This window comes from Fundulus heteroclitus, chromosome 20 (genome assembly GCF_011125445.2).
Source record: "Fundulus heteroclitus isolate FHET01 chromosome 20, MU-UCD_Fhet_4.1, whole genome shotgun sequence".
Taxonomy (NCBI): Eukaryota; Metazoa; Chordata; class Actinopteri; order Cyprinodontiformes; family Fundulidae; genus Fundulus; species Fundulus heteroclitus.
Window position 1 is genome coordinate 19403507 of NC_046380.1, and position 26927 is coordinate 19430433.

The following is a 26927-nucleotide window of genomic DNA, read 5'->3' on the forward strand; positions in this document are numbered from 1 at the left end:
TGCCTCCACTTCAGATTAAATGCTATGGGTGGTACCACAAGGATCCATTCGTTTCCCTTCTTTCCTCTCTACTACTGCCGCTGGGAATGACATTTTCTAATTTTAAATGAAAACGTCTCAGATCCACATTTATCCGTCCTTTCTTCCTTGGCGCATACAAGACGCGCCTCATCCAACATTTTAATAAGTTGGCCTTTTTTTAAACATTTTGAAAATCATTTTAGGTGGTCTTTGTCACACCTATGAAGTTTGTCTCAGTGTTGAGACAAAGAAGTGCTGTGAGAAGACATTTGTTGTGAATTTGAGCTGTATAAATAAACTAAATTGAACAAGAATTAACAAATAAATAACTGCATTGAAGCAAAAAATTATGACATAAAAAGTGACGAGTGCAGTTTGCAGAATTCATTAGTAATCTTATTACAACTCATTACTTGTCAAGAGAGGTATGCCAGGAGAGTGCATGATCATGTTGACCCACAGACCATTAAATCCGCTCAGCCTCGACAGATAAGGGCTCTGACAAAACACAAACAGCCAACTTTGTGGGAAAAATACTGTGTGGGTGTTCGGCGATGAAAATGGCTCAACTTGCTCAGGAGTCTATAATTATAAATGCATTATATGTGCTAAAACATTAAGATGGGGAAACAATCGGAACAAACAACCTGCGGTTTTACATCAAACAACCAGAACTTGCTCAAAGAGAAATGAAGACAGAGACAATATAAAAACATCTACAATTGTTTTATTTCCAAACTAAAACTATTTACACTTTACAAGCTACTGTAAATAAGCATCACAAATATAAAATTTTTACATTTATATACATTATTTATATAACGTTCTGCCTTGCTTATTTGTTTAACATGCTGAAGCATCATTTACGGACAATACAAGCATTTCTACTATAACAATGTCTAGTGTTGATACTGTGGCGCCTATTATGAATGCATTTCAAAGCAGTAGGTAGTCTGTTGTTATTTTTGGCATCACCCTTTAAAGTGAACAAAAAGAGATGGTTAAATGAAACAAGACAATGCTGCAGGGCAATTAAATCACAACATCTACAGTGAAATAAAAAAACAGGGAGGGAATATGGACGTAAAAGAGATGATGTCAGGTGGGAGTGCGGATCTTACTGTTATAGATGCTTTGTGATGAGTGGCATTTTTATGAATAAACATGCGAAAAGCTGTGCAAGTCAGTTCTGTTCCAAAGGTTGTCTGCCTAGTATATATAATTTGCACTGCCTTTGAAAGTTGCTGTTCTTCAAATTTTGTTGTACTTTATTGCACAATGGCAATAAAAGGAATTCTGATCTAAAGTCATACCTAATAAACTGGGATGTGTTCTGGTGAGGGTTTTTTTTTTGTCTAGTACAAGTACCTTTTGTAAATAACAATCTTTAGGGACTAAACATAATTTTTATTAAGTCCACTTCAGTATGAAAAACTTTGCTAATGTAAATGTAATATTATAATAGAAAATGTTTTCATTAGCTGTAAATTAATCTATGTAATGATGACTTAGTTTTATATATATATATATATATATATATATATATATATATATATATATATATATACTACTTCAGCTGTTATATCAATTTACCTAACACTGAATGAAACTGATGTGGTTTGCTGTATTTCGGATGTCTATTTTTGTAAATCTGTACGTCCTGTTTATTCTAATCTTGTTTTATCAAAAAAATAAGGAGTAAGGAGTCTGACTAGCTATATTTTTATAGAACAGATATTTTATACTTGTTTTTTTCTGAAGTCCAAGACTCATAATACAACTCAGCTACCATAAAAAACAAGACAGGTACAGGTTAAAATATTCTTTGATAACACATAACTATATGGATATGTTGTATTTTTTACTTAGATCCAAGGTGAAACTTAGCTTTATTGTGAAAGTAACATATTTTTGGTTTGTAATCCTATAAAGACTTTCCTCTACATTGTAAAACCTGAAGTTTAGTATTGTAACGCAATTTCGGTTCAGAATTTCAGTTTGTGGAGGTATTTGGTTAAATCTGCAATATAATAATTTTTTTTTACAGTCTTCATTATACTACAGCACAGACTAAAAGTATATTATAACATCGAAAGACGAATAAGTCACTTTGCAGTTCACTACAAAGGACAATAACATCGTAGAAAGGCTGTCGGTTCAGATCTAAGCATGTACCTTTAAAAGCACAATAAACCAGTATCATCAAAACTCTGCAGCAGAATCACAAAGGCACAGCACTACTACAAACTACCCACTGCGGGCCAGGCACAATTTAAATCAGCACATTTGCCTTGTAGTTTATAAACATGCAGAAAGGTGTGGTTAAATTACTTTAAGCTGTGTACAAAAAAGAGTTCAAAGTCAAATCACCAGTGACTTTTAGACTTCTGAATTTGGGTTTATGTTAGTGTTCAGATATCAGTGGGACTATAGTATCAGTCTCATATAATTACCCTAAACATTTACTGTGACCCCAACCCTGGTAAATATGTGTAAAAACTATCAAAATTAATTCATTTTTGTAGCACCAATGAAAAAAAATTAATAATAAAAAATGTATTTAACTTGTATATTTACTGAATGAAGGGAACATAGCTAAGTTTTTTTAAATACTTGTATTTACCTTACCACTAATAATCCCCAATAAAATTATAGTAAACACTCTTTACTTAAATCATTCTGACTTTTAATCTTGATCGGAGGTTCAAGGTTTAATTAGTAATCAACGACTTTCCCTGAGGTATACATATGACCCAGTGATCAGTTTTGACCAGTCATTCTGCGAAATGGGAAAAACTAAACAACACGCCTAGTCAAGTAAAGCAGAAGCATGTTAATCTTTATAATTTTATGATATATAATTTATTTTAAGGCTTTTTACACCTCTTTACCAGGGATGCCCATAAATGAGGAATGGAAATATTACAAATACATGTTATTTAACTAGTAAGGTCAGCATAATCTACAGTAGGCTTATTATCAAATCCCAGGATGTTTGGCCTAGAGATTTGATAAGAAGAAGTATCAAATTCCTAAATCATTTATACAGCCTTGTCAGTCTGTAATGCTTTCAAAAATAAAAATCAAGTACAATGCATTGATTTTTTAGATGTGATCATACACAGCAGTTAAATACACATGATTTTAAATCATTAAATCATAAAAGGACATATCTCTTAACTAAATAAATATACAGTTTTGAATGTGTGCGTGCCACTCTGAATGATAAAAGGCACAGCGGTTTTAATGCATACGCAGAAAAAGCTTACAGAAAAGTACAAACATCACTTCACTTTAAAAGTCTTAAAGCTTTTCATAGTCTTAATTCCACACGATGATGTTGAGCAGCTCAGACTGATTCTTGGTTCTAGGTGAGATCACCTCACTGCTTTGTGCGTCACATTGAGAATAATTGAAATATTTTTCGTTTTCTAACTCTCTGCACAGATTCAGCTGATTGCGTGTACGTAAAGCCTTAGCAGCAGGACGGGACCATTTCACCATCCCAGGTGGATTCTGTTGTGTAACCGTGAGCAACTGTATTAGAAATTCTATGTAATATCAAAAATAAATTACAAAATGCAGCAAAGACAATATTTTTGCTTAGATATTTGACAAGATACAATAACGGTATTGATTCCTTCCACATAATCTTCATTATAGTGTGTATTTTGTATTGGTGGCAAACCCAGACTCGTGTGCTGGAAAGCCCGCTAATGCGTTCGACTGAGGTGACAGCACTCCCATTTCCGCTGAACATACCGAACGACTCTTTTCCAAACACCGCACACACAAGCATGCACGGAGGCTGCTGTTAGTGACCTCCCGCAGCCAGGCTGTTCCCTGACATCCAGTCGATGAAAATGAAGCTCAGACTCATCACCATGAAGGAAACGCCCAGAGCGGCAAAACAAACAGCCTTAAAAAAAAACAACACAGAAAGCATAATTACTTAGTTTTCAACACGTTTTAAGCTGTCAAATATCTGAAATGAGAAATAGAAATGTCTAATGAAAAATGTTTATCCCTCACCAGTATTTTCGAAGTGGAGGTCATGGGTTCATCCTCTTTGGGAACGATGCGGATGTAGAAGACGGCGGGGAAAATGAAAATGAGGCAGGGAGCTGATGTGGCGCCTGAAGTACATAAAGATAGAAAACTGGTTTTAGGAACTTAACATGTTTCTGTTTGAAAGGCTTTATTTGACCCCCTGTCATGAACTTAGTGAATGGCACCTGCTAACGTTATACCCTGCCATGATCCAGAACAATTTGTTTTGACCTATCTGTATAATCTGATTGATTTTGTAAAGTGCCTCGAGATGACATGTTTCATAAATTGGTGCTATATAAATAAAATTGAATTGAACAAACAGGTCATCATATTTGGTCATGTAGCTGTGTGAGTTTTTATGTGATATATATATATATATATATATATATATATATATATATATATATACATACATACATACATACATACATACATACATACATATATATATATCACATAAAAACTCTCAATATCTATATCTATATCTATATATATATATATATCTATATATATATATATATATATATATATATAGATAGATAGATATCGAGAGTTTTTATATATATATATATATATGTATATATATATCGATTTATTGACATACACCGGATGTCACCTTTCTAATCAAATTACTTTCTATAAATATGTAAATATAATAGGCTAGTTGACATGGGAGCTATTTATGAAGGCTGCATCATCGTTCTTGTTCTCGGTTTATGCGTTTATGTATGCTCCAGGTGTCATGTATGCTATAAATTTTTGTTGGAGCAGGTAGAGCTGGTTTGAAGATGCTCTCTGAGGTCTTTGATGTTTTTTGCCTTACAGCCCACTAAATGTGGCCTCTGCTCAAGGGACAAGCTGTGACATAATATTGATTCTGTCTGTCACTCTTTCCAAGAGCGAACACGTGGTGGTCACATGTTTTAGTCTTCACTTCTAAGCACTTTCCTGAGCGGGCAGGAGTCAATAATGCATAAACCTACAGCGCAAACTAAAGAGTGTTCATAATCGGCTACCTTTGTATGCTTTCTGAATGTATAAAAGATTCTATCCATCTTGGTAGGGGAGATGTTTTTTTTTTTTCTCCTTTCTCAACCATGTTTAATCATGGAAGATTTAAACATTAGGAAAAGGAGACAAAGCCAGTGATTCTGTGTAATACACTCTGCACGTAGAGAAGTTTTAATTTCGCACAATTTCCTGTAATATACTAACCAATGATGCCGAAGATTCCCAGAATGTTCGGAGCAAATATCACGAGCAGGTTGATGAGGACGAGCAGAACGAAGGCAATGCCAAAGTGACGTAACCAGTTGAAAGTCTTGCTGGGAAATATCATCTCCAGGATGGCTCTACGCACCTGCGGACACACATTTTACTATGAGATTAAAATACACCAATATTATTACATATATTATGTTTGTTTAAATTTCAGAAACAAAAAATGGTTCTAACTTACAGGGAACAAAACAATTGGCACTGTCAGCGTCACAGCGGTGAGGACGGCCACTCGAACACACAGGATCAAAACGTCGTAGGGATCGATGCGGCTGTAAGTATGCAGCAGCTCGGGCTCCACGTTATCTGCAGGGACATCAAAATAAAACTTAGTCATAGAAACATTTGACCAATACCTCTGACTGTGGATTGGGCAGAACTTTATAAGAGCAACCACTAGAGGGCGCCTGCAACCTGTGTACAGGATTAGCTTCTCCATCATGCAGGGAAGAAAGTCAAATGTTTTGCCACGTTAAATTATTGCAAGTTACTTTATTTCAGCAATCATTTATGTTTTCAGAAATAAAATAAAAAATTAAACAAACACTTAAAATATATCACTCAGAGTTTAACCAGTCTTCTGGATTATATCACTGAAATAAACTTTTCAACAACTTTCACATTTTTTGAGATGCCTCTCTTGGTGACAAATTCATTCCAGAAGGAAAACTTTTTTCCCTTTTTAGCAATATGTATAATAATTATAACTATACATTATCTGCTGCTATCGCTGCCATTATCTTTCTCGTTTTTTAAAAATAATCATAGAGAGTACACCTGACCTAGCATTTCTGTTGAGCTGTGATACCTACCTGAAGGGCCCCATGGGTTGAACTATTGCTGCTTTGCCATTTTGTGTTTCTGTTCTATAGGCCAACTGTAGGAGCTATAGCTGTGACTACCTATTTGTACTTCGTTTCATCCTGTGGGTTTTTCTGCAGACCACATGCATGCTCGATAGAGGGATTTCTGGAAAGTGAACAACTTGGTGGAATCAACTGCCCACTGTGGCCACATGCTTGTTCAGGAGGAGGGATTGGTGTAAAGTCAGTGACTTAAGTCAATAGGCTGGGTTTACTTACACAGAAAACGCTGTAAACAAAGGGGGTTTGAAGACCAGGCTCACTTTGAGTAATTCCTGAAGTTAGCTGTCCTTTGAAAACAGATCGTCTCTGGGTTATATTACATCTAAAGCATAGCAGCATATTCCTCTCACTCACTTATGTTTTCATTGGAAAAAAATTGCTCTCACTGAAATATTCAGTCTGGGCATTATTAATTGTGTTTCTGGTTAAATTCAGGGTAGGGGTTGTTGATTTGTCAAAAAAAAAAATGTTATATTGTTTACAATAAAACAGCTATCTTGATTCAGCCACAACTACAAAAAACACAGTCCTTAAGCAAAATACAAGACAGCATTCAGCATTCTAACCCTAACCCAGAGAACATATGAGTACCCAAATTGTGTCATTTAAAATTAACATTTCTAAATAATCCTTAAGACTTAATTAAATCTTGAGTTAAAAAAGAAACATAATTATTCTAAAGGTAAACAACAGCAGGAAGACTCAGGGAGAGTGCAGTTCCTACAGAAAAGCTAGTTTATGAAGCTGAGGGAAAGGGAGGAAAACAAAAATGAGTCTGAGCAAGAGCATAGAACCGTAATGAACAGAATGAACCCTACAGTCAGTGTTGTGATCTCTGCTTTTCAGCTCATCAACATTTTCTAATCCTTCACAATCTACTACTTTCATATTGTTCACCTTCTAATTTAAGGGCAGCTAATGAAAACATTTCAGGATTAAGTGTTACAATTGGGCCAAGGCAATCATCTTGCTTCTTCTTTTGCTAGTTTCATAACAATAAATATATGGACCCAAAATCAGTCCGAAGATAGAGCGTTCCACAGTTAAAAAGCAATGTACGTAAACGGTCAGTTCTGTGGATACGTACTGAACTTTATATTAGGTCAAACAAACGATAAAAAGAGTTAACTGTCTGCCATTCTGTTTCTCTATTGGTTGTCAGCTGCTCTCACCATAAAATGTCAGGTAGCCAAAGAGAGCAGCCAGAAAGTACATGGTGTACATAACAAGGATGGAGACGTTGGAAACCTTCTGCATCTTCTTCTTTGATGGACTGAAATCAGAGATTGGAAAGTTATGCGAATGCCACGTTCTGCAACTGCCGTGTTTTTAAATATCAAAGGGCGAAGTGGGGGCGACTCACTTGCGTAGCTCGGTGTAGATGGGCAGGACCTCGGGATGGCAAACGAAGGCGAAAGCCAGGATGGGGATTGTGTACGCCGTCTGTAAAGGAGTGCACAATCACACAATGATCTGTTCAGCAACCTTATACCCATGGTTTAAAAAAAACAAAAAACGAGACGTGAACAAACGAGCCAACGTTTCTTCACTTCAGCTGCCCACCTGTGAGTTGATGGTGAACATGCGTGGGGTGCAGTGCGAGTCGTTGTCTTCGTGAAGCAAACTGTTGCTGTGGTCGTGGCTGAGGCTGGAATCATTCAGGCCGAGATGCCCAGCGGTGCTGTTGGCCGAGAACTCCTCAAACGGGCAAAGGATCTGAAACTTCTTGTAGGTGACCTGCGTTGAGAAAAGCAGGGAAATGTCGTCAGACAAAAGTCTCCAAGGATGCTGCTTTTATGTGAGAGCTGGGCTGACTTACAGCAGACAGAAAGAACACCATGCAGCTGAGGGAAAAGCCACTGGTGTAGCCAAGGTAACCTGTAATTAAAAAAATGAAGTAGTGGGCAATAGAGCACAATAAACTGAATTTATACCCCTGATTCCCATGAAAAAGAAACCTACAAGCTTGTCTCACTAGTATTAAAGGCGCTACAAAAAGCCTCCGTCAGAGCCACCTCACCGCTTTGACAGACGGGGAAATAACATGTTTTTGATTTTTGGTCATGGACGGATTATACTGGACGTGAGGGCGTGATTATCTCAGGGTAATTCGGCAGAACCTGCTGCTCTCGCAGCTGGCAGCAGGATAAAAACACGCTAATTGCTTCGTGTCGATGTAAGAGCTCCATCAGAGTGTAATTATGAGAGCTGGCTTAATGTAAAAGGACATCTCTGATTAATCTGTGCTTAACAGAACTAATGTTGGGCGATGAAACAAACTTCGGTGAAAATCTAAACATGTTCCAGCTGTTTTAATTTACATTTTGTCCGTTAAAGATCCCACACAGGTCAGATTTGAGCAACGTTAAAAAAATTATTAAAATTAACAATAAAATAACTGTACAAACACTACATTCTCGATACTACAGTGAGGATTTAAAAAAGGACCCCAGTGTCTGCTTTTTTTGGACCGAAAAACTAAAGAGAGTGTGTTTTCCTGCATGACTTCTGCTCTTATTTAAAGAACACACTGGTCTGTTATGAGGAAATGTTTAAGAGGTGCCAGATAGAGAGAACGCTGTGAAGCAAACATGTCAACAAGCGTTAGTACTGCTCCTCCTCTCAGAAGAGAGCTTCTAAAGCATGCCAAAAAAAACACATTTATGTCAATCTATATTAGAAATTAATCATCCATAGATTATGTATAATAAATACTGTGTGAAAAGACAGGCAGCGCTTCTTCATCACAGTCTAAGAAAAGAGTTTCAATGTTTTAGGTCAGTTAACATTCCTAAATTCCATTTTATTTGCTACAAGCCAGATGATACATATTTATTGCCTTTTTAAAAAGTCAAAAGTGCCCAAAATTTAAGCTTTTAACCAATTAAGGAAAGCTCAGATAATGATGTCATGGCTTAGTAAGCTTCTAATAGGTTAATCCCAATCATTGTAGTTAACTAACTGTGAGGTACAGAAGGGGAAGCATCGTGATGTTGAGTTGTTTGTTGCAGGAGGGACAGATGAACTTTACAAGCATGTAAATGGCATCATGGGAAAGGAACATTACGTGAAAATATTGAAGAAACACTTCAGTACATCAGCCAGGAAGCTAAAGCTGGGGCACAATTGGTCTTCTAAATGGATAACGACCCTAAACCACAGCACCAAATTACTTACAAAGTCATCTAAGGACAAAACTAAATCAGTGTTTCAGAGTGACCATCACTATCTCAATTCCATTGAACAATTTTTGGGCCCCGCCATGCGAGCAACAAAAGAGACTGAACTGCACTGGAGAACTGAAAGAGATCCTCAGATAAAAGTCACTTTTATTTGGTCCCTCTTGTCCCTCTTGGCTCCTGCTCTGCCATGTTTGGCATCAGTTTGAACATAATACCATAAAAGCATTGAAATAAATCAAGAGCTGGGCGACAAGGGAGGATTTTTAGACTCCCTTGGTAAAGCAAATATGTTTGACGTAACTACGGCAGGCGGAGCACCATTCTGCTTACCATGAAGCCAGATATGACAAGGGAAAAAATGAAAAAGAAAAAGAGGAATGGGCCAAAACTTCAGCATTATTGAGGAAGAATTTCTCGTGTTAAAGGTAGTTTTACCAAAAACTACAGAAATGTATCTAAACTGTGGAATTGAATTAAGCAAAACTATATTTCTCTGTATCTTTTTTGGGCCAAATAGAAATATTTGAATAACTGCAACTGACCTAAGGCAGGAAATATAAGCATGATTAATGTCTTAGTGTAGAAAAAATATACGTGTTTATAGACAGCATACGAGAGTAGCTGGTTTATTCTGTATATGCTTACAGAAAACTAATAACTCCTTAATGCACGATTGTCATAAATCCAAGTTAATACGTTAAAATTACTCACCAAGTTGCTTCATCAGAGCTAGGGGCAGGATGATGCTGGCTGACACCATGATGACCAGATAGTTTCCGTTCAAGTACCACAGACTGTTTGGAGAGAAGTGTAGTTTACTTTGGTGAGTTCAGTCTTACAAACATTGACACTGAGAGACAGAGGGAGAAACACACACAGAGGAATGTTCAGGATGTTAAACAAATGGTAAAACAGTTTGTTTATGAATAGCCATGAAGCAACCGAAGTTACAAAATCTGCAGCGGTTCTAATGTCTGACTAATGCTAACCTGCTGGAAACATCCTCGGCCCTGTGGAAAGAACGCGTGTGCTTCAGTTGCTATCATCAAAAGTACTGGAATAGAGCATTACATAACTGAACCAACCAAACGCTAAAAATATTCAGCAAGTATGCTAGCGCCGACATCTGTCAAACGTCTTCATTTTTTCAAGCAAGGCAATGAAACAACGGGGGTGGAAGGACTTATATGATCATGGACTGCTTGAGCTATTTGCTCTTTTCAAAACCAACATCCTGTGGTTGGTCCTAATCAAAGAGGTCCGTCATGCATGTACCATAGGCATCCCGTGTAAAGTGTGCTCTTCACTAAAGCAGTCGGAAGTTTACATCTGAACTAATGTTTTGTTTCGAACCAACACAGAGGTCCTGTTTACCAAATCGATGGTGAAAGGTTTGCGAACACTCACCGTCAGCAAAAAAAAAATATCCCTGGATTTAGAACAGCACAGAAATTGTTCAGTTGCACAAAAAAAACAGCTTTGGTGAATGTAAAAAAAAAAAACAAGAACAGTTTGAGCTAGTTTGAATTAATTTTAGGTATTCTTTAATCAGATATTTACTTCACCCCCACTAATATTTTGCTGAAGACCCCAAAGCAAGTTTCACACCGACTACCATGTTTTTACTGCTATTAGCAAAATGTCTGCTAAAATTCTGGCTGAATGTCTACACACTCTTGTTGCTTCTTGACAGAAATGGTCGAGTTTATTTAAAGTGCTTGTTTCTTGGGTGGGACCCTGGAGTTTGAACATGGTCAACATCAATAGGGTTTAGTTCAGGGCTTTGGATATGCAACTTCGGGGGGCAAAATATTAGCCTACTTTATCCAAACTCAGGGCCATGTTCCCAAAATGTTACTCTTAGAGAAACTTTGGTTATTATTTTTCAAGATCAGGCCAGCAAAGACACAGAATCAAGTCTGACATAAATTGAAAATTGCTGGAAGACTAGTGTCACCATCCACAGAGAGTGCAGGCCAAGAAAGAAGTCCTCACTCCAAAATTGACACCTAAAATGTGAAGCTACCCATATGGATTCAAAAGCCTTCTGGAAACTGGTTGTATGGTCACACAAGACAAAGAGGTGTGTTTGGATGAGTCAAGGTGAGGGTTTCACAGTTGAGGACACTACAACCAAGCATGGCGGTGGCAGCATCATGCTATGGGTCCAATTAGCTGCCAGTGGTACATTAGAAAGTTTGTGGGATAATGAAGATGCAGAACTGCTTTCAAATTCCTGTACTTTACCTCAAATCAACAGACGGAGGGGTATAACTTTGGTTTTAACAGGAAAGAGATCCCAAACACATCAAAACTGGTTTTTGAATGGCTAAAGCATGAAGCTTCTATAATGACCCCAAATATGGCCTTACTAAAAAAACTGTTTAAAGGCCATGTCCATGCCAGGTGATCAGTTTCATCGAACTCTGTCAATTCTACTGATAGGAGCGGTCAAATATACAACCAGGATTACTGTATGTCAGAAGCATTTAAGGTAGTGATTATTTCTTTTCTTGTTTTATTGCACACAGGAAACAAATAGCAGGAGGTTCACATGATTAAAAAAAAAATACTGTCTTTATTCATGTGCAATACATTTTAAACCATCACTGGCGGGGGGGAGTCATCTCACAAGCGACAAGCAGCTTAAATACATTACTGTCAATCCATTTAGTGCTATTGTTGCCTAAATCCTGTGCACAGAGAGGTCTTTGTGCCCCCAGAGCCGCCTGGACTTTTTAAGCTGCTGAGCCTGTTATTCTTGACCCTGAAGGAAACACAAGCAGGGGGGATAAACTGTCTGTTACAGGTCTAAAGACCTGAGCGTCCAATGATGTCTGACATAAGCTGTGTGCGCGTGCGTGTGTGCGTGCTTGGAAGAGTCCCTTGAAAGCACAGGAAGTCACACATATAACAGGTCATGAGTTTCTCTAGCCTTTTGCTCGGCTTTCACCAGCAAGAGTCACGAACGGAGTCCGTTCCAGCCTGCAGTTTAGCACAAAGTCAAGTACTTCAAGGTCAGTCCAAAGCTGTATTTGAGTCTCTGTCAGAGTCTTTAGGGTTTCTGAATTGCAGCGGGTAACATTGAGTTCAGACTGATTTTGATCACACTACAAGCATGTTTTAGAATAAACTCAGTTTGGACTCATATGGAACATCTAACACGGTTTCTTTTTTGTTGCAAATCCATGTCTAAATTAAATTCAAGAGAGATTTTAACCACCTCCAAATGTGTGCTAAACTTCACAGAACACCTCAAATTTAATGTAATCACCTAATCTATAAACTCATCTCCCAGCCGGTGCAGCACATGCAATGGGTTGAAGAGTCCAGCCATTTGCCACAGGTCATTGCTGCCCATTTACAGAACCACGGGTCATAAATAAAGCTCCTGGCCAACCACGCAGCTCCCATTAATTTCTGCTCCTTTGACGCCACTCATTTGGAAAACGGTGGGAGCGTCGGGTGGAGACAAATAGTCAGAGCCGGCCCTAAGCTGTCCTGTCCTTATGCTCAGCTTTGGAATTTGGCAGCGCAGTTTCACGCCACCTGCTGCCGTCGCTTGAGCGAGTGCGTGTGTACAAAACAGTCATAACACTTCATGCATCAGTTTTAACTGTAATGAGACCGCAGAGGCACCTAATAGTTGTGCGGATCCAAGAAGCTAAATGAAACTGCGATTGTCATGCAGTCCCAGGGCAAACCTGTCTGAGTCTTCGTGGAATCACGGAAGAACTCGACCAGCTCAGGATTAGAAGAAGGGCACACCATCTGTTGCAAAGATTTCTCCAGTTGCTCAGGACAGTTCTTTATCTGATTCCAAATTTGGGACTTGCCTGGCGCTACCGTGTGATGGATGGTGTTCTAAATATACTTATTCACTGTGCAAAATGAATCAGCAGTACAGGATACCACCCCATGTCAGACACACAGTACACTGCAAATCTTTTAAACCTTCTTTCCTAGATTTTTCGTTACAAGCAGCCAGACTTTTTATTTATTTTTTTATTATGATAATTTTTTCCTCTGTCTTTCTAAACATCTTACAAAGTTTGTTTTTCCCCCTTTATTTCCTGCCAACTCCTTGCACGCTGGCTTTTAACTTCAGACATGCCGATCAGTAGGCCAGCCTTTGCCTTGTGTTTTCCTTTTCATTGTGAATTTTATTGTTTTTATTGTGTTGGCATTGCTTACTGCTTCTATTATTATGGTTCTACCTGTGCAGCTGTTTGGGTGGCTTATGATATGTTAACGCACGTTTTATATAAAGTTTTGATTTATTGACTGATTGATCATGACAGAAGATTTTAGAGTGTGCATACTTAAAAAGCAAGAAAAATGACAAGTGAGGTCAAAATAATATGCTTTAGGCTGCAAAACAAAACTTACTACCAAACATTATCAATATCTTAGAGTGATATCTTTAAAAATTAGGAAAATAATAGTTCAAGACTTTCTTATAATTATTATTGTAATAAGGTCCGGCTGATTGGAAGCCATTTATTCAGAATTAAGGGTTAAGTTAACGGTACTTAACGTAAATTCCAGGATTTTTGCAGACCTCTGCCCCCTCTGGCAACAAGTTGAAATGAAATCAGTGTTGTGCCCATGCATGGGAGAAGAGGAAAAACATCTGCCACTCTACTGGTTTTTGGTTTAGAGGTGAGATGTCTTCTGAGGTAAGAAAATTATAAATATTTAAGTTAGACCCTGTTCTCTCGCTAATGCATCGATTACGACGGAGACTCAACAAAGTAACCAGGTGAATGAGAGCGTGCAACGCATCACACCCACGCACATGCCCAGTGAATTCGGCCCCAGTCACTCACTCGTAAACCTGACTAATCCAGCCAACAGAGGCAACTGCGGCAAAGAGGATTTTACACATCAAGCAATTGTAAGGGCATGTATGGGAAAGAAAATCAATAATATTTAACTAGTCACCTTTAAGGATTCTGTGCAGTAAGTGGCCATTTTTAATATGGGCAGTGTGGCTTTCTGTCCAGGGCAGCATATCACAGGGTGGTACGAAGAGCAAAAATAAATAATGAACATATCAGTTGCTCATTGATGGTTTTCTACGCCTTATTTGCAATTCCATTGAGCAGCATTGGGTAACCCTGCCTGCACAGTGCAAGCAATGTAAAAATGAAAAAAATAAAACTAAATAAAATACTGTTGTGACTTATGAGGCAGAAGTTGATATGTGGTTAGCAGCTTATGAATCTAGAGATAATATTTGAGAAGTTAAGGTATTAATGGTCTAGGGATGACGCGTTGAACACTACTTACTAATTACTAATTTCAAGTACTTTTTTGATAACCGTATTAAACAGGATATTCATCAAAGACAAAAACATCCTTATCATTGACCTATATATTTACAATCAAGACCTTCCTAAAGCGCAACCAATTCTAAGCATTCACTTTTTTTCACACCCCGAACGTGACTGAATCAACAACATGTGGAAAGCAAAACTTTTGCCCCACAAACAACCGCCAGGCCCCCTGTCCCACACACAGAAACTATAGTCCGGGTCAACGACCAGCGGGACGCACGTGCCTTTCACTGGAACTGGCCCACTGACGTCTGTGATGACGAGCAAACAATACTCACTCAGAGTTGGGGTCCGCCTTCAGGAAAGCTTGGATGACCAGCGGCAGCTCTGATTTAACGATGTACAGGTAGCTGGACATGGCTGTGAAAAGAAAACCAGAAGATGCAAACTAAAGGTTATTCAAAGCTAGCCTGAAAGCAGCTACCGTGGCATATTGATCACACCCACATAGCAAATGCTATGTCACGCAAACACTTATCAAGCCTGGTTTACGAATGCGGCAGCATGGCGTCAACTGCTGATGACAGAGCAGTGATTCAGCTTAAGGTTTTAGTAGCCTGGTAGAGGTGACTATTATCACTAATCTAACTTTTTTTCACAGTTGAAACATTAATTTGAGCTGTTTATTAAAATAGTAGAAAGAAAAAAAAAGGCAGAAATCTAAAGCGATTGTTTTTTAACAACTATTTACACAGCCCTGTCACTGCCTGGGGTTACTAAAGTACTTTCCACTCAGCTTTTAGACTGGATGCACATTTAATAACCCATTCATGTCCAATAATCTTACCTCTAAATTCATTGGGTTAATTGGATCTCTTTGTGCTGAAAACGTTTCATAAAAACCTGCCAAAAGTCATTAATCACAAATTTTAGCACAGAAGCCAGTCTGTCTCTGAAATGCTTCAGTCTGAGATTTCAAGCCACACATGCTGTCCCCGTACTACAAGCGGCTGTCTTTAACTTACCCACCACAAACAATAAAGCTTTTTACCAGCAGATTTTTAACTGTTTTCTCGTAAGACTTCCCCCACACCCCATACTTATAACTAAGAACAAAAACGAAAGTAATGCCGGTGGCTTAAGCGGCTGTCGTTGTCTGTTTTGGGGTTTAAAGTCAAACCACTTTAATGGTCCATAATTCTTGCTTTGACAGTCTAACTGTAAACAATCAAACTCCCAAAGGACATCACAAATTCAATGAGTGCGCTCACCGCCAATGTTCTGCAGGGTGATTGCGATGCCAGCAGCCATTTTTCCAGGAGTACCAAAGGCCCTGTTGCCCAGCTGTTCATAAGAACGAATACCTGGAAGCAGATTACTGGCAATTACATCCAGACAAAGCTGCTGAGATGGCCCTCAAAGCAACGCAATAAAATCACAGTAAAAAAAACAATAAAACATAATCGGATTGGTCCGATTCACTGGTTCAATATTTGTCAAGACATTTTAAAATTTGCTTTATGTTACATGATATTTTTCATTATAAGGTTCTCTCCATATGAGCTATTCAAGCTTTCAAAAAAGTTACCAGGTAACCTAATCTGTTAAATGCAAAGCTGTGTGGCATGGACGGAGTTAAACAAAATGACCAAAATCTTTGCGCCAGTGTTGTTTTGTCCATAAACTTTCAATTAAAGTTCCAATGGCTTCTTTTACAGTCATATTCAATAAACTAGAATATGCAGTTCCAAGAGGCTTGTTTGTCAGATTAAAAGTACCTTTTAACTAACAAAAAAAAAAAAAAAAAAAGACAGGTATGAATCATTCTTTTCATTAAACCCCCATTTCTGCCTGAAAAATGTTTTATTGGTCTTTATTTATCTTCTAGTCCTAAATGTTGTGTATTTATTAGCTGGATGTAGGGAAAAAAATCATAATTAACAGAAATAAAAGCTTTAAAATATCATCAGTTTGTGCTAATTGATATGTTTCCTTTAGTGAACGGAGTTACTGAAATAAATTGTTGTTTCAATAATATTCCAATTTATTTAATATGACTGCATATTAAGAACGGATTCAGTTTAAAAAAAGAGTTTAAATGCAAAAAAAGTATATATTTTCATCAATATCCGATAGAAATCGTCTAACCTTCATAGACTCTAGAAACAGGTTCAGGATTTGATTACAAAAAAGGTGAAAAGTGACACAAAACTCACCCACGATGCCAGAAGATTTGAGCAGTAGATGAATGGAGTAGGACGATAAGGCTGCAACTGCAGTCAAAAGAAACCTGCAACAAAGGTTCACCAGAGACAAACACAAAGTTGATTGTAAACCTGTTAATATGTCAAGATTAATTTGTATTTTGCTTCTACACCTTATTCTATATGTGTTTTCCGGTCTGATCTTTTTCTTTTAAGTCTTAGTCTATATCTAATATAACTGATATATAACCTGGAAGAGTACTTAAATGATGGAGATCAATTCTCATTTACACGCTGTTTCCTATGTTGTCTATAAACGCACAGAAACCAAAACACGTTTGAGCACGAATCTCAGGTCATTCCTGCATTCCTGAAAAGTCAGGCTTCGTTCATGACCCCATCCTTACACAGACCTTCCGAAAGTGACTTACATGCATTATTATATATTGGATTATCGCGGCCACGGCAAATATAAAAGTCATTACAACTGAGCCAGAGGAACTGATATGTTGCATCAATAAAGTTATTTTAACCTGGAGTTTCTGAACTGTTTGGAAATGACTGCTTCTCAGTGTGAACATTTGGTTTTGGTTTCAGAAGCTATTAAACATGACAGAAGTTTTACTCTCAGTCATTATTTTGGGAAAATAATAGTTTCATATGATAAGGAATAATTTTCTGAAATAAATTAAATAAAATTTAGAAATAAATGTTGGCCCAAATTGTCAATGATTTATTGAGAGCTATGGGATTTGACACTAATAACACCTGATCACAGTATAAATGTACATCTACAAGGATACTTAGCATTTATTTAAGACAAGGTTCATACTTTTGGTGTATTTAGAATACACCAAACGTATTTAGAATATATAAATATGGAAACACTTAAGTAGCTGATTGATTCAAATATAATATTACCTTGAATACATATATATATTTATAGAGAATGTTTTGAGGGAACTAATGTATAAATAAAATTGATTGGTATATACTGCTTGAAAGAGTCTCTTGGGTCTTCCCTATATTTTATCAGTTTCATGATGATCTGTTTTGGTTCTTGTTCAAACTCAAAAAAAAAAAATTGCAGCTTTTATTATGTTTATAACCAATAAAAAGCCCACATAAATGTACAAAAATATTTTTTTTACTGCCAGATCCATGCTTTGCACATTTACAGTAATCACATACATGATTTTTTTTTTCTTTCACAGTTGATATTTTCTTTACCCTGCACTCCATTCAGCCCTTTGCGTTCTCGTCTGCTACACAAACACAGACTACACGACTGAGACGTTGAGAATCGTGGCGTGACAGCAGCAGTCTGCACAGAGCGGAGGAAAGTAAACGAGCAGTCCACATGTCTCACTGCCGTCTGGAGGTTTGGTTATTCTGAGACGTGTCTTTTGCCTGACCTATCTTTGGCAGCTAGGGTAGGATCAGGGTCTGAGAAAAAGACAGTGTGACTAGAAGTGGGCATATCACAGAGTGCTTTTTAAGCAATATGCTCAGTGACAGGCTGTAAATTAGCCCATCACAGAACGGCAGCATCAATACAGGCTGCTTGTTTAGATTTGATTAAGCAGCTCATCGCAACAATGACTAAGGATTATTAGAAAAGATTTAGCTAAACAGCCAAATCTAGTGCTAAGCCTTTCTAGTAGAAATTTCTAGCGATATTTTTAGCAACATGTATGAGAGCTTTTGACTTATTACTGCAGGAACATCATAAGCAGAACACACTACAATGGCTGCTAGATGATAAAAACCATCTGATGACTTTTGAAGCAACGTAAAACTTAAAGGAACTATACCTGATTCTGCACGAATTGGAATTGTGAGTGACGAGAACAGTTTACTTTGAACTGTAAGCCCCGCCCTCAGCAGTTTTTTTTTTTCCAAATGAGAAACCCTAGACATGCATGAGACATACACATAACACGCGCCTCAAGCTTGTGCGTAATACTCTGGAGGAAACAAGGCTACTTCGAGGGACTTTTCTTCATTTTCTTAGACATAAATAGCTATGTCTCGGGTAAATGATATTTTCCTTTGTTAGTGGTCGACCCTTACATGCTGTTCTGTTTACATACCCTGTCATGCTCGCGATGGAGGAGCTGCTGCTTAGTAACGGCTCTGCAGCTCATTGTGCCATTGGCAGAGAAAATGCCGCAGGGTGTCCCCAGTTCACTGCTATTTCCTACTAAAAAAACAACCTGGACTTGCTTGATCACACTATCAATTAGTCAATTTTTATTATCAAATTATGTCTTTTAATTCATAATACATTGCATTCTTGATCAGGCAAAAATAAAACCAGGTATAGTTCCTTTAAATTTTTGAACCGCTACCTGTCTAACTTCCTGCATCAGTTAGCTGTGCTGCAGGGCCGCCTATCGCTTGTGCGTTAAGGGGAACAAATAGGGATATCAAGGTATGGATTTTATTTGATGTTCGATTCACAATAAAAAAAAAACATCTTTAAAGCTGCATCATCTGTAAACCAAATGGTGCAAACTTTCAAACAATCCACTTTAATCCCAAGTTGATCCTCAATTATGAAAAGCAGATGATAAAACCAGGCAGTGCTGTCACAGCAGAGTTTTGTACCCCATTATGAGACAGTAGAACACTGAATACCACACCATTGATCCCAATACTCACACTCTATTTTTCCTTAAAAAGGAACAAACTTCAAAAACAGGAATTTATGATCCACAAATCTATGTAATTTGTTCATGCCTTGACCCATGTGACATACAACTTTCAATGTGCAACATACTTGGGATAGCATGCTTTAAATATTAGGAACAAAAATACAAGACAGTGACGTCACAACGATACCCAGGAAACAGTGTGACCACTGCTTTAGCATCAAACTCCAGACATTAAGGTAAATTAGCTTTTTTCCCTGTTGTCTAGCATTTGAGAAACTGTTCTGGACGTGCACAAATTAAAGTCATGTAATTCAAAATCACCTAGGAAGTTGCAGTTAAAATGAAAAATGATTTACTCACAAAAAGAGAAGTATGCCAGTGTTAGCCATGGCATAAGCCAGTCCTAGGATGCCACTGCCCATAATCGCATTGCCAAGGTTGAAGACTGACATACCAAAGGAAGTCTTTCCTTCAAACTGGGAACGAGTTTGATAAAACGGAACAAGTGAGCTCAGACTACTCCTTAGCAAACTAACATTAAACATAATAAACCTGACAGGGTGCTGTCGTTCACTTGAATTTAATGTTACTACCCTCTCATTCCCAAATATACATTCCCAAAGCCAAATCGGTGATATTTTTAAATAAAATGTTATGACAGCAAACATGAAGCTACAGTGTCCTTGAATTAAAAACACTTACATCAGTGAAACGTGTGGGCTTCTTTCCATCTGTGCTGGGCAAGAACTCCTCACACTCAAGTGCTCCTTCTGGGTCATCAAATCTGGAGACCAAAAGTAAATAGATGAATTTGTAGTCAAACCACCTCTGACTTGTGAACACATCAGAAAAAGAAAAAAAACTCCTCATAGTTCTTAACAAACCTACCTGACAGATTCAGTACCATTTCTGCACAAGGATCCATCAGATGAGGTGAGCACAAAAACAAGGCAAACATGCATTTAAAGAAATAGAAATGTACACAAGAGTCATACTTTATGTTTCTAACCACACCTTTTATCCCACTCGTTGTTAAACATAAATGCAGAGGTCAGTTTTATTATTTGCAAATAAAAGAGAGCTATTGGCTCACTAAGTTTACTGTACAGTACCAAGGATGTGGTTTTCGCATAAGTATAACCACAGAGAGGCAACAAGGAGGAAAGAAGAGTAAAAGTTTTTGCTACATGCAGTGTTAAAAAAACAAGGCAGCCATTCATCTATGTGTAAAAAAAAAAAAAAAGAAATGTAAGCAAACTCACTGATCCTCTGCTAGCAACGTCTTCATTGGCACACCCATGTCATCTCCAAGATCATGGGGTTTCCCGTTGGATAATATGTTCATCTCTGACTCAGCAGGCTCCATCTTCCGAGAAATATCAGATTCTCTTTGGCCTGTGTGTGCGTTCACTGAAGGAGGGCTTCAGATCTTGAATTTCTAAAAACAAAGCAGTAGAAATGTAAGTAAGACTGTTTATTTATGTATAGGTATGGACAGGTACAGTGTAGGGTTCTCACAGAAGGATAACCTTAAGTAAAAAAAATACACGGGTTTCATGATAAAACCGTATCAACACAAAAGCTTCAAATCAAAACTTCACTTGATGTGACTGTTTTTATTTCAGAACAGAAAAGCAACAATTATTCCTCCTAATAACAAATTGACTACTATAGTTAGAATTATGTTATCTGTGCTCTCTTCTAAGTAGTCCATGTCATTAACCACACCTTTCCTCAGTATATAGGCTCACTGGTGGGTTTGTTCCCGTTTGTTCCCCGTAACCTTTGTTTATTTTTTCTTGTTAAAACCCGATAATTTTACTGCTCTGCATTTTGGTTCTTCCTAAACTGAACCAAGACACTGGCAGTGTGCAGCAACAGGAGGGGTGAGGGAAGCGCTTTTGGTACCCTATCCTTCATAGAGCTACAGAAAACTCTAGTAACAGCACTTTTGCTGGAATCTTAATAAAGTTTTTTTTTTTTTATCAGAATAAAGATGCTGGTCAGAACTGGAGCACAGCTAGCTATGTGTAGTCTTAAGGCTGCCCAATTCTTAGCGTTTCTTGTTACAATTTTTGGCACAGGTGGTCATTCATCATTGAACAACAAACAGCAGACTGGGCTCATCCTAATGGGGTTTTAAGTTTCACTGCAGAGCGCTGGTTTTGTCAATCTCCAAACGACTGCACTCAGACAACATTTCCACTAACTTTCTCCCCACTGGGTAAATCAGCCTGGAAATCTTCACTTTATCACTTCAAATTTAACCTAGAGGCCTTGCTATCACTATTAATGGCTTCGGTGGTCATTGTATTTCGAGTGATGCCGTGCTGTACACTGTTCTGCAACTTTTGTTATTGTACAGCTTGTTCTGGGGATTTTTTTAAATGAATTATAGATTGAAATGGGTTCAAATTTAAATTCTAATTACAGTAATTGTGGTTTTGACCGTTTATAAAACATTTGATTTAATTTAAACTAATTTCACTTCAATTTGAAAGAGAGTTTGGAGCAAGCACATATGACATAACCTGACAACAGCCAGCTGCATGTATCGCTCCGCCTAGCTCCACTCACATACATCTGGGACACGGCTCATTGAAAATGATTTCCCCAACCAAATTTTTGGTCTGGCCAATCAGGACGCAGGGCGGGTGTTTCATGGATGTGACGTAGTGGAGAAGCCACCGTGAGATTCCAACAACAATGGCGGCTCGCATCGAGGAAGCAAGCGTTAGCATTGATGCTGCTATTTCTTCCGTGTTGTCCAATCTACCTAATATTGTTTCATTAAAAGAACATCAGAGAACGGCTCGGGCGGTCAGCCCGGGATCGACTCCGACCCGCGGCGCTTTGCCGCCTGTCTTCCCCCCTCTTCTTAGCGCCTCGGCTCGCGGAGCGGGGGGGTGTACGACACGTTTTCCGCGGACCGGCTCGCGGAGCGGGGGGGGGGGGGGGGGGGGGTGGACGACACCTTTTCCGCGGCCGCCTTGCCAAGATAGCGCTGCGGGAAACCCTGCACTACAGCCGCAAACACATAAAAAAATAATAAAAGTTGTTTTTTTTTCCGCGTTTAGCACGTCGATAAAGATGACAGACAAGTGGCTTATCCAATCATATGCAAGGAGTTTTGATAAGGCCCAGCCTTCAGTAAAGGCAATGCCTATGGCCGTGTCCCAGATGTATGTGAGTGGAGCTAGGCGGAGCGATACATGCAGCTGGCTGTTGTCAGGTTACATATGCCTAACCTGGCTCTGCCAGATAGATTTGCTCCGCATATCCATCTGGAAACCTTCCGTTGAAGTAATTTTGGGAAGGGGCGAAAATACTGGTTAGCTGATTGGCCTGTGTTGGTGATAGACGGGCCAAATAAACCAATCAGATTCGTCGTCGCTTACGAGCGACGACGAAAACACAACCACAAGCCAAGCTACTCTTGCTGCTGCAGGTAAAGGCTCGTTAGCTCAGCAAAGAAATACTCTGTAATTCCGATAAAACTTGCTCGATAGCCACGCTAACGCTAGTTTCATCTGCTGAAGCCGCCATGTTGTTTAGACTGAACTGACGCGCTTCCCGTTGCGTCACACCTCAACCCGCCTCAAAGCCAACGCTGATTGGACGTTCGTTTGGTGAACGGCTCCAAATTTTCTTCAACGGAGAGTAGCCAGACTGATCTGCGAGTGAAACCTTGAAAGCTCGCGAGATCAGGATGGTCTCACGAGGCTAACATATGACAGGCATTAAGAAAATTAAATAGCACAGTTTTGGAGCTTGTTTCGCATGCAGGTGAATAACTAACAGACTTCAGTTCAGCAGAAAGCGTATTCCACAGACTTAGTTGAGAAGTATCTCTATCATACTTGAATCTGATTCAATTAGAGCTCACTGTGACACTACAGCTGATTTTTTTTCTGCGAATTGGGTCATCAGTGTCAGACTGAGGCAATTTATCTGTTTTATATCTGTCTGTTCAGTACACAGACAGCAATCACTAACTTTTGACATAGTGACCCAACAGACTAAAGGACCTGCCGTCTTTTGGTTCTCATTCTTATCTTTGCTGAAACATTTTGCAATACATACACTCATGGAGAAGGCTTAGACCTGAAAAGAATCACAAGCTGTGATAATATCCTGAAAAGTTTGTAGGAGTCTCATGTTTCAGTTTGGAGTAAAGCAAACAAGTCAAGGTTATCACCACACAGTCAGAGGTCAAAGTCTGTTCGAGTTTTCAGAATTTTGTTTGCCCATTCATGCAGTAAAGACCTACAGATTGTCTGTGCTACTTTCAAAACGTCACAAAAAGCCAAGGTTGTACAGTACTGTGATAAAGTATTGACCTCCTTAAAGATTTCCTTTGCTTTTGTTTTTTTGACACATTTACATATTTAGAAAGTTTAAACAAATCTTAATCAGGCAAAGAAAACCAGAAATGCAGAAACAAAATTCAGTTTTGAATAATAATTTCAACCTGTTAAAATATAATAATCTATCTAAACCCACCTGACTCTTTGTGAAAAAAATACCCCCATCCATCTGAATCAGATTTAAGTCTGGACTTTGACTAGGCCACTCATTTCTTTTGAGCCATTGAGAGGTAGATTTGCTGGTGTGCGCCAAACCATCAAAGAAGTGTTTCAGTAGTCCACTGAATATACCCCAAAATGTCTTGAGGGTTAATCAAGATGCATTTGTGTTTGTTTTAGTCAGCTGAGTTTTAGCCTTGGTGCTCTTTCGTGGAAGCCATTTTTGCCCTGTCTCTTTCTTTTTGTTGAATCATGGACGCTAACCTTACTGTAACTGAGGCAAGTAAGGTCTGCAGTGCTTTATGTGTTCGTTTGGGTTCTATTGTGACCCCCTGGGTAAGGGGTTGTTCACCTCTGTTCCGTGTGTTCGCCATTTGTGGATGATGGCTCTTACTTTGGTTCACTCATGTTCCAAAGCCTTAAAAAAAAGCTTCGTAACCCTCTTAGACCGATTCATAACTGCAGCTTTGCATCTCGTCTGTTCATCAATTTATTCAGATCAGGGCATGATGTGTTGCTTTTGAAATCTTTTAGCCTATTTTCCGTCATCAGACATGTTCTATCAAAGTGATTTCTAGTTTGTAAAAGACCAGCTTTATTTAAAGATTTGGGTGTGGCTTGCGAAGTTTAACTCAGCTTTCCAAAAACTGTTGTTAGTCATTTTATTCATTATTTAATACAAGAGAAATATAATTTTGCAAATAGAACAGGATTTGGATATTTTTCCCTTAGATGTTATCATTTAAAAACTGCATTTTGTGTTTACTCGTGTTTTCATGCTTGAAACATTTAAAAAACTGAATACACTTAACATCCTTTTTCACAGCACTCTATTTATTGTGAAATATACTAAAGGGATTAAACAGTCTATAAATCGCTCACAACATGCCTAAAATTCCTGAAACAATATTCATTACTGTAACCTTTAAATCTCTTTATTATAAGATCGTATTCACTAGGGCTGCTTAAAAAAAACAATTCTCCAATTATGAACCAAAATTCAAGGAGTGGATTTGGTCCTTACAGTCGCCATAACTATTTATTTTCTTTATTAATTTGCTGTTAAATGTTAATATAATACTAGTATCAAAATGTTGCATAACTATACAGTCATGTAATTCAGGTAACAGCTAAATACATTTTTAATACCAGCAATCCGAATTGAGATTGGATCGGATCGAAAAGAAGCGATTCTAAATCTTGAGAATCGGAATTGAATAGATTCTTGAAATATAAATCAATACCCAGCCCTAGTATTCACGGTAATACATATTCATTGCCATAAAAAGGCGAAAAAAGGAGAAGAAAAAATGTAATGTGTTGTAACCAGTTGAAATTCCCATTGTAGCATTGCAGAAGGCATCCCTATAATCAGCTGTACATCCGTCCTATACATCGCCTCTCAAGGCCTCAGTAGCACAAATTAATATTCTTCACAGTTGTACAGTGTTAACTTACGTAGATTGTGTTTTGTTAGCAGCTTCCTCTGTGAATTATGTACAATGTTCTCATTGTCCTCTCACTATAAGATCGTTCATGGTGCTAGTCATACTGTACAATCAATTCAGACACAATTCAGCTGCAGCTATAGCAGAAACCTGAGGTATAAGACAAATAATGTAACACTGCATAAAACTTAAACACAGATGAGGCCATTAGGGGCCACGTTTTCATTTACAATGAAAAGTTAAATTGGAAAAGTAAAAGATTATGGCCTATTTTCTGAATGAGTCATTTGGTTTGCTCAAGTTAACCTTTCCCTTATCAAAGCTTCAAAACTTAAGTCCCTGCTAGGGCTGGACGATATAGGAATAAAAAAGCACATCGATAAAATAGAACTCATATTGAGCAATATTGATAATTATCAACAAATTCAAAACATTTATTTTAAGTGCACCCCTGGCTATTTTATGCTGTTGCTTAGGGACCTATTTTTAGATACAGAACACACAAACACTGAATTCAAACTCAACCAACCTTTACCAAAACTGCAAGTTTTTAAAAAAGAAACATAAACATGTGGTCTGTGAACTCTTTGAAGGGAGATGGAGCGTGGTGACGGAGTGTTTCCTGGGTCTGTGTTTGTGATTGGTTGGGAGGATGTAATGATATAATATAAACCTACATGGCTAGAATGCAAAAGGAAGGAAAACTGTTATTCTATTTAACTTTTTATTTACCCTTTTTTCTATCATCGATATACGTCTATTGATCGATATATAATGTTATGGAATTATCGTCCAGCCCTGGTCGCTGCATCCTGTTTCAGCACTGTACACTGATAGTGATAATTTGTAGGTGGAAAAATATTTGATGTGCCGATTCAAATCTAAGTCACACTGAGGATTTAAATTCTGAGACAACCCCCTCTTGCAGCTGATGAATGAATTAGGATGCTTCTACACCAGGACAGTCCAGGGAACTGGGCCTGGCATAGAAAGGTGTGCCGAAAAAGTTTTAAACCTTCATTTTGTTTTGTTTACTTTGACGTTGCACTTTTAAAAGAGCACCAAACCGTGTAGACAACTTGATGCAGTTACAACAGCTGCACCGCTCTTTTGAGGCGCTATCACGACAAGCTACCCAGGTGAAGTTACACGCATGTTGCTCTGTTCACAAGATATGATTGCAGCAGTACCTACAAGGACTGCAGCAAGCGACAGACTATTGACTCATTCTCAGAAGTCAGATTTTCCAGGTTCTCAGACTGAAAATTAAGGGGGAATCCCAACTGTAGTCAAAGTTTCTATTTATTAGCTCTTTTGACTGTTGATATCTAATTAAACTAGAAACACGCATTGTGCTTTACATTATTTATTTGTGGACATGTTCTTTCTGTGTTTGAATGGACAAAATTGGGA

At 38.2% G+C, this 26927-nt stretch overlaps 1 protein-coding gene across 2 annotated transcripts in view; it reads right to left on the bottom strand.

Moving 5' to 3' along the window:
• Positions 1-2690: 2690 nt before the first annotated feature.
• The window catches only part of slc38a3b (solute carrier family 38 member 3b), a 37629-nt gene continuing 13392 nt past the window's right edge, over positions 2691-26927 (bottom strand). The window contains exons 2-17 of one of the 2 annotated variants that reach the window (XM_012855984.3): positions 20803-20978; positions 20429-20449; positions 20243-20324; positions 19901-20016; positions 16896-16969; positions 15951-16043; positions 15018-15099; positions 10112-10194; positions 8038-8096; positions 7782-7955; positions 7582-7661; positions 7391-7491; positions 5534-5658; positions 5290-5434; positions 4054-4157; positions 2691-3940 (exon numbers count right to left, since the gene is read on the bottom strand). In XM_012855984.3, coding sequence (XP_012711438.2) covers positions 3836-3940; positions 4054-4157; positions 5290-5434; positions 5534-5658; positions 7391-7491; positions 7582-7661; positions 7782-7955; positions 8038-8096; positions 10112-10194; positions 15018-15099; positions 15951-16043; positions 16896-16969; positions 19901-20016; positions 20243-20324; positions 20429-20449; positions 20803-20906 — 1548 coding nt within the window. In that variant the 5' untranslated portion in view covers positions 20907-20978 and the 3' untranslated portion in view covers positions 2691-3835. The remainder of the gene's footprint in view (positions 3941-4053; positions 4158-5289; positions 5435-5533; positions 5659-7390; positions 7492-7581; positions 7662-7781; positions 7956-8037; positions 8097-10111; positions 10195-15017; positions 15100-15950; positions 16044-16895; positions 16970-19900; positions 20017-20242; positions 20325-20428; positions 20450-20802; positions 20979-26927) is intronic. The other variant, XM_012855985.3, reaches the window with a different exon arrangement.